The sequence below is a fragment of the Dendropsophus ebraccatus genome, chromosome 12 (assembly GCF_027789765.1).
Source record: "Dendropsophus ebraccatus isolate aDenEbr1 chromosome 12, aDenEbr1.pat, whole genome shotgun sequence".
NCBI lineage: Eukaryota > Metazoa > Chordata > Amphibia > Anura > Hylidae > Dendropsophus > Dendropsophus ebraccatus.
In genome coordinates, this window is record NC_091465.1 from 60,422,507 (window position 1) to 60,430,562 (window position 8,056).

General features: G+C 41.1%; 1 protein-coding gene across 1 annotated transcript in view; it reads left to right on the forward strand.

Annotated features, from left to right (window-relative positions):
- The window catches only part of GRIK4 (glutamate ionotropic receptor kainate type subunit 4), a 219,493-nt gene extending 211,699 nt beyond the window's left edge, over window positions 1-7,794 (forward strand). The window contains exons 16-20 of the mRNA XM_069948873.1: window positions 76-241; window positions 2,788-3,013; window positions 3,252-3,380; window positions 6,088-6,206; window positions 7,432-7,794. Coding sequence (XP_069804974.1) covers window positions 76-241; window positions 2,788-3,013; window positions 3,252-3,380; window positions 6,088-6,206; window positions 7,432-7,794 — 1,003 coding nt within the window. The remainder of the gene's footprint in view (window positions 1-75; window positions 242-2,787; window positions 3,014-3,251; window positions 3,381-6,087; window positions 6,207-7,431) is intronic.
- The last annotated feature ends 262 nt before the right edge of the window (window positions 7,795-8,056 follow it).

Here is an 8,056-nt window from a genome sequence, read left to right on the forward strand (position 1 = left end):
TACAGATTCACTTAAATTTACTGCAATAGAACAACTATGACCAAGTTAACATCTGTTTCTGTTCTGCTCTTACAGGTGGGCATTCACTCTAATAATAATATCATCATACACAGCTAATCTTGCTGCCTTTCTCACTGTGCAAAGAATGGATGTACCCATCGAGTCAGTGGATGACCTGGCAGACCAGACCACCATTGAGTATGGTACAATACATGGAGGCTCCAGCATGACCTTCTTTCAAGTAATTATTTGCCATGAAGTAGATTTGGGACCAGCTATAGTTACCACATAGACACAGTTGCAATATACCTTATGCTATGAGGAGTAACACACTAAGGTGATGGGTCCCCCTGTTTTCTTTTCTTACTTTTTAGCTCCAGCCTCAATTTGAAAGTTCAGACAAAAAGTTGTTTCACTTAAAGGGGAACTATCAGCAGGTGGTCCCTCCGTTTTTGTGTTGTTTGAGTAAGATCAAATCTGCAAATGTGCTTGTTAGGAGCCTTGGAAGGGCGTTTCTCGCCACCACATATCAACCCTCAGTCTGCCCACCTCCTTCAGTAATGCCTTCCTTATACATATTCATGTATGCAAAATCATGCTGGACTTTGACATGCTTCCTGACCGGCATGATTATGCATACATGAGTATTTATAAAATGGGAAAAGGTGGGTGATTCAAACTTTTTTTTTTAACACACATACAGTCCCTGGGGGACTTCAAGTATCACTGTTCTAATCTCTCATTGACATCTATGCAGTATAGATATACTGCATAGATCCATGAGATCAGTGTTTTATTGCTACACCACCAATGATGGGGGACAGCAAGCATTTAGATGCAGCTGCCAACTTTGACAGCTGCATCTAAATGCCTAATTAACGGGCACGGAGATCGGACCGTGCCCGCAAATAGCCGCGGTCCCGGGCTGCATATAGCACCTGGGAGTGCGGTGGTCGCCGCATGCCCCCCCTCTGAACTCCCCTAGTGACACCAGGATGTACAGTAACGGCCTGGAGCCTCTAGGAGTTAACTTGATGTTCTAATTGACTTACCTCACTGTATCTGTCTCACACATTTGTTGCAACAGGGATCGTGTTAACCATGTCGGTTTTTATTTTAATATTGCAACTCCAGTGCCATATTTGTGCTGCTCATGCTTCTGCATTTCACTCTGAGCTGGTGGGCGGCTTTGTCTATAAATGACATTTGCCTTTGGCCAGAAGAGCAGTAAGGTTACTCAGCTGCAGCAGTGCAGAGGGCTTGTACCTGGGGCATATACAGGGGCGTGTACAACTGCTGGCCAATCAGCATTTATCTCCACTGGGCCAGCCTGTGCAGAGCAGAGGGACAACTGTCAGCACTTTCTGCATTTGGTCTCTTTTTTTTTTTCTGTTAATAAAGACCAAATGACCTTAGAGCCTCTAAGGGTACGCTCACACTTACCGGATCCGCAGGTGATTTTCTGCTGTGGATCTGCAGCAGATTTCATTTAAATAACTGAACACAGCATCAAATCTGCACCATCAAATCTGCTGTGGACCTGCTACGGATCCTGTAGGTGTGAACGCACCCTTATGCAGTTTTCCAGTGAGACACCTAGTGGACGTACAGTTTTGTATTTCATGTAGAAAAATAAAATGAATTAAATGTTAAAGATGTAGTGTATCACCTACTCTGCTGTTTTAACATTATTCATTGGTAATGACAGTTCCCATTTAAAGCGTTGCTGCCATGCCCAAAAAAATTCATATGTAGAGACATGTCAAACGTTTTTATTGGTCAGTGTCTGTGTGTTCAGACCCTTCTGATCACTAGAATAAGTAGGGATCGCAAAAGTCTACAGACTCAGTAGTAAGTCTAAAGAGCCAATATAAGAAGAAGAGAGGCAGGGAGTGATGTGCTTAGCTGAGTACTTCTCGCTGCTCGTTCTAGTGATAAGTAGGGGTCCAAGCAGCCAGACCCCTTCCAATCAAAACTTTTAAATTGTCTTTCTGACATGTCAAGTGTTGTTTGTTTTTTTTAGATGACATTGACACTTAAACTATTCTTTCTTCTTTGAGATACAAAAAAAAGAAAGAAAAAATAAGGGGTGCCTTCAAATGTAGCATTGTCAACTTATATAGTGATGAAGTTGTGAATCTTGTGCCTGACTGGGGTAGAAGTATCGTCACAATGTCAAACACCCTCAAATAGGGCTAAAGACAGGAACAAAAAATTACCCCTATATGTTATAGGTGCTGGTCAACATGAAGAAGGCGTCAAATCAGCACTGAAACACGTTGCAATCTGTGCACAATAAAAGAGCTTGTTCATCAAGTTGGGCTCTCCTGCGATCTTTATAAATCCTGTGCCTATGACATATGCGGCCATTTTGTTGTTCCTTTATGTAGCCCTAAGTTTTAATTTATAAGATTTTCTATGAGATTCTTTATGAAAAAAAAAGCTGTTATTCACTATTGCATGCTGTATTGTAGAGACGTTTCCCCAAAGAAGCATTACTTTTATGGGAGAGTGACTCTGACATACGGCTGCACATGGTGTCCCTATGGCTTTCTGCTAGAGAACTACAGGGGACCACATATAGCTTCCTGCACATGGCTGTGTTGAGTGCAAAAAACCTTAGGGGAAATATTATCGCTGTAGTTTAATTTTGCTTTTAGGCCTTCCCCACATACGTACATTTATTGATGTAACACTACCTGACATATAAGAGTTCCCAGCAGAAGAAAATAGTCATATCACTTGTCACCAATATAAATTGAGGCAAATTTCTTATTTTCCCTCTAGAATTCTCGCTACCAGACTTATCAAAGGATGTGGAATTACATGCACTCAAAACAGCCTAGTGTATTTGTCAAGAGCACAGAGGAAGGTATCGCCAGGGTGTTGAACTCCAACTATGCTTTCCTACTGGAGTCTACCATGAATGAGTATTATCGTCAACGTAACTGCAACCTTACTCAGGTCGGAGGTCTATTGGACACGAAAGGCTATGGCATTGGCATGCCGATAGGTGTGTGACTTGACGTATAACTTGACGTTGTTTTATGTCTTTAAGAAATTTATCTTTATGGTTTTGCACTAAGAAGTATTTCTTTTTTTCATTGTAAGTATTATTAAAGCTTTTGATTAGTGTTATTTCTACTGCTCTAGGGACACCTCACTTTGTCTAAGTGCTAAAAGATGGAATTTTGTACATTAATACAAGAGTAAACTTTTATAACAGTGAATTAAATTTTTTATCCCCGAAGGCTCAGTTTTCCGGGATGAGTTTGATTTGGCAATCTTACAACTTCAAGAAAACAACTGTCTAGAGGATCTGAAACGAAAATGGTGGGATGGGGGTAAATGTCCAAAAGAAGAAGACCACAGAGCAAAAGGTAGCCATATTCTTCTTCATATGATTCTTATATTCTCTGCACTGATATTATCTGTATTGAGTGATAAGAAATTGCAATGGCTAGGGACCTTAGCTTGTTTTTTTTCCTCAACCCAACGGAACCCGTAATATGGAGAAAGTTTATCATAGAAAAGCTGGTCTGCAATAAAGTCTGCCCCCATGCACCTCATCGGATTTACTAAGAGTTGTATGCCTCTAAGAAAATTCAGAGGACCTGTGTCTGTTGCACCGTGGTTGCAGAAATCCTGCCATGATTTACTTCTATTAGGTGAGCAAGGCTTATGTCCGGGAAAAGGTGCAGATTTTTGTGTAAAATCTATGCCTTTTCTCTGGCGTATGCCAGGGCGCTCAGTGATAAACCTCCCCCAATAGCTTTATACATACTCCAACCTTGAAGTTTTATCCCCAGGCTCTGTCTATACAAAACATTGCTTGTGAAGGTATAGTGCAGTGTGGTCCAGCAGGACTCCTGGCCAACTGAAAGCAATCCACTCTAGAGAGTTAGTATGGCAAAACAGAATTAAAGTGTGATTAAGTCCTAGGTGATGTTTCTTCTTGAGAGTTGACACCCAATCATCACACTTTCACACTTTAGGGAAAGGTAAATTAACACCACGAGTATGAACCTGCTGATATGTACCTGTAAGGGAAGAGATGCAGATTCCAACAATGATTTTCCTATATTCCTCAGTGCCACCATTTTTGGTTATTTGAAGCCAAAATAAATAGGTAAATTAGCCAGTTTGATGCACAGACGTCTCCCTCCCCCGTACAGTAACAGCATCCAGGCTAGTGTTAATGTACAAGCACAAGATCTGGGCCGGGGAGAGAGATGTCACTACATAAATAGGAGACAATGAACAAGCCAACAGACGGGCAGGATGGTGCACTAAGTGGCTGGGGAATGGCCCCAGTGCACAAAATGGGCTACTTTAATTTGGCATAAAATACCCAAAAATGATGTCACAGAGGAAGATAAGATGAATCTGCATCTCTTCCCCTATAGGTACATGTAAGCAAGTTCATAAAGTTTCCCTTTAATGTGTATTGGAGCCTTGCAAGGAAAGTTAGAAATACAAATGTGAACAGCGCTCCATCGTGTTATGTCTGCAACAGGTAGGGCAGTAGCAAGAGAGTAAAAGGAGACTCTCACCTGATGTGGTTGTGCAAATGCAAGGCCGCAGCCTCTACCAGGAACCAAACAGGTAACTAAAAGCAATAAAATCCTCCACTCCAAACCTTGGGTAACATCGGGCGCAGGTCCAAGATAGGCAAGCCCTGCTTGAAAAAGCTCTGAGTGATAGAGCGAAACGTCGCATTTGTGGGATCAATAAATCACAATTTTGATTTCATCTGGAGTGCCGCGGTAATTTACCTTCAGTATATAACCGCACACAGGCTGGTTCTCCTGCGTGTGCTGCTGGCACCCACCTACCAACATTGGACATCCAGAGTGCCGTCCTGATTATACCTTTCCAATAAATGTATAAAATATTTATTTAAAAACACACAACGCGTTTCGAAGTCGTGCCGACTTCTTTCTCAAGTGTCTCTTAAGGCACTTGAGTTTCGAAGTCGTCACGAAACTCGCAGTCAGTCGAACATTCTGCCAATACTAACATTGATGTGGTCTGGATCACTAGGTAATGTGTGTCTTCTTGCCAATAACAGAAGTGTGCAATAGGGTTGATAGTATGGAATATGGTTTACCTATACTAGATAAGTGGTCAGAACAGAAGCTCAGTGTTTTACATTGTAAGACAAGAGGGAATATTGTATTAGCATTGTATCAGCAAGTATATATTAGTGAAGACTTGAGAACAAGAGGATTTAGAAGTAGCAATTTCAGAGGTTGATCATAATCTTACTGTACAGAGTTCTAGTGACACCACATCTGGAATACTGTGTTCAGTTTTGGCGACTTCACCTACCCTTGTGTTGTGGTGGTCTCTGCCCAGTGATGCACCATTTAGGCTAGGGACCAACTCCTGATGTTAATTGTAATCCTGCTGAGAAGCAGACCATGCCTTTTTTTCTCTCTACTGATTCATGTACAAAAAGACTGATAAATTAGAATGTGTCCAAAGACAAGTTACAAAATATTGGAAACATAAAAATTATAAGGAAGAACTAAAATCGGTATAGTCTGGAGAATAAAATGGAAGGGGGGCGGGGGGGGGGGGGGTTGAAGGCTTAAGTAAGGTTTTGGACAGGAGTCGTTTTAATATGAAATTAAACACAAGAACAAGGGGCCACAACCTGAGGTTAGTTGGATAAAGAGCTGAAGCAATATGAGAAAATATTACTTTGCTAAGAGAGAAAACTTCCATCAAATGTGGTTTGTAAATCAACAGTAACTAGAATAAACATATACCTACATTTATATATTTAAATATATATATATATATTTCTTCTAACATGTCCTGTAAAAGCCAATCTTGGCTTTTATCTTCGACGGCAGGAATTGTCATTCAAAATGAATAAAAAGCAGAAGCAGGTGTGTATGGCCCACTATAGAACATAGAACATGGTTTATACTACAATGCAGCAGTGCTTATATAACCTTGCTCTGGTCTTTGTATTTTTCTGCTTTGTTAAAATCTATCAATACATGTCATTGTATTGTCACTCCTGGATCTAACATACAGCATGTTTTTATGACCTGTAGTTTTATCTATTTCTCCCAGGTTTAGGAATGGAAAACATTGGTGGCATCTTTGTCGTGTTAATCTGTGGTCTAATAGTAGCTATTTTCATGGCAGTGCTTGAGTTTCTGTGGACCATACGCAACTCTGAAGAATCAGAGGTAAAAGGAGACCTTTTATTTAGCATTATGCCACTTTGTCTATATCAACTCAACATAGGATTTAGATTGCCCATTATTTGTCCATTCAAAATAATTCTAAAAACTGTTCTGGTTTTGTAAGATTAACCCTTCAGAAGGTTGATGTTAGTGCTCTCACTGCTTTTATTAAACCCCTATTTTTTGTTTTTCGATTTCAGGAGGTAGAAACAGGGATGGGCTGTTTGCCATTAGTTCATTCATGGGCACTACCTTTCACTTCCTTAGTTGCCTTTGCAAACACAGCACAACACTTACTCCTTCCTGCTATACCATGACATAGTGCTAGTGAATGTACACTGCACTGAACGGGCTGGGGGATGTTGTCCCAGTACACTACTATAGATGGCATGTTATTAATGTACACTACTGTATGTACATTGTTATAGAAGGGAGTTACTACTGCACTGGTTTTGCAAGGTGCTGTGCATTGAAAAGCTAAAATGAGGAGGAGGAGGAAGATTGCATTCAGATGGCATCATTGTCCTACATATAGTTGTAGGAAATTGAGGGACAACTGTCCAGAACTTTGAGTGCTCAGAGATGGTATGGAAGCCTTGATTTAACTTAGTGCAAATCCTTTGCAGGAGGCAGACGTAGTCCACATAGTCCAGACTCTCTCCATCTCTCACATGACTCTAACTAAGCCCTCTTTCCTACTTCCTGTGTTTCATCTTGGTCTCTCTGTTACTAAGACAAACTAAGCCTAAGAACGACAATAAACAGCAGACTGCATGGAGTTAAAGACACTTATTTATCAATCTGTACCCCTGGCATATGCCACAAAAAAAGGGCAAATCTTACCCTCGGCATACACCAGCTGCAAGCCCCGATTGCCTAATGGGCGAGCAGGGGGAAGGGGGCTCAAAGTAGGGATCAGGCATATCTACAAGATGTGCCATAAATGTCCCTTAGATACAGGACCCACACATATCTTCAGATTGAGGGCTTCCTGGACCCCTCTAGCCTGTAAATGGCTGCCAGAGGTGCAAGTTATGCAATTTGTTTAATTCCCATTGATAAATAATAGTTTTGCAAATGGCTTAGACCGCGAGTTATACTGTTTACGTACCTTAGGAAGTTACCAAACATTATATCTAAGTATTGTGTATGGCAGTTCAGCAAGATATTCATGCTACGGTTGTCCATTATGTGGTAATTATCATACTTTTTGTTATTTTTTTTCTAGGTTTCTGTGTGCAAAGAAATGGTGACAGAGTTAAGCAACATAATTCTCTGCAAAGACAGTCTCCTACCACGTCGTAGGCGTGGGGGCATTATACGTCCTAGATCTACCATTCAGGATGATAGAAGAGGACGTAACACTAGCATTCTCAGTAATGGTAAACTATGTGGTGGTAGTGGGCCTGACCCACTGGCACAGAGACTGGCACAAGAAGCAGCTCTAGTAGCCAGAGAATGTACACACATTAGAGTATGTCCAGAGTGCCGCCGCTTTCAAGGACTCAGAGCACGTACGTCCGCAGGATCTCCAGCACAAAGTGAGGAGAGTTTATGGGAGAAGACTACAAACAGTAGTGAGCCGGAGTAGAGAGCCATGAGCGATAAGAAACAAAACATCCAGTGCTGTTTTTTTAGTCATCATTGAATTATACAAATAAACTTTTTACAGCTAGACTAAAATCCTGTTAGTGGATTATCCGCGGTACTAAATAAAAACTCCCGCCGTGGGTTTCTGTGATCTGAGCTGCCGTTAAAGTTCCAGACATCATAAAACTGATGGTTTCTCAAACAGAATAGCAGAGGACTAAACCTAGTCATATGATACCATTATTTTTGGATCTTGAGGGCCA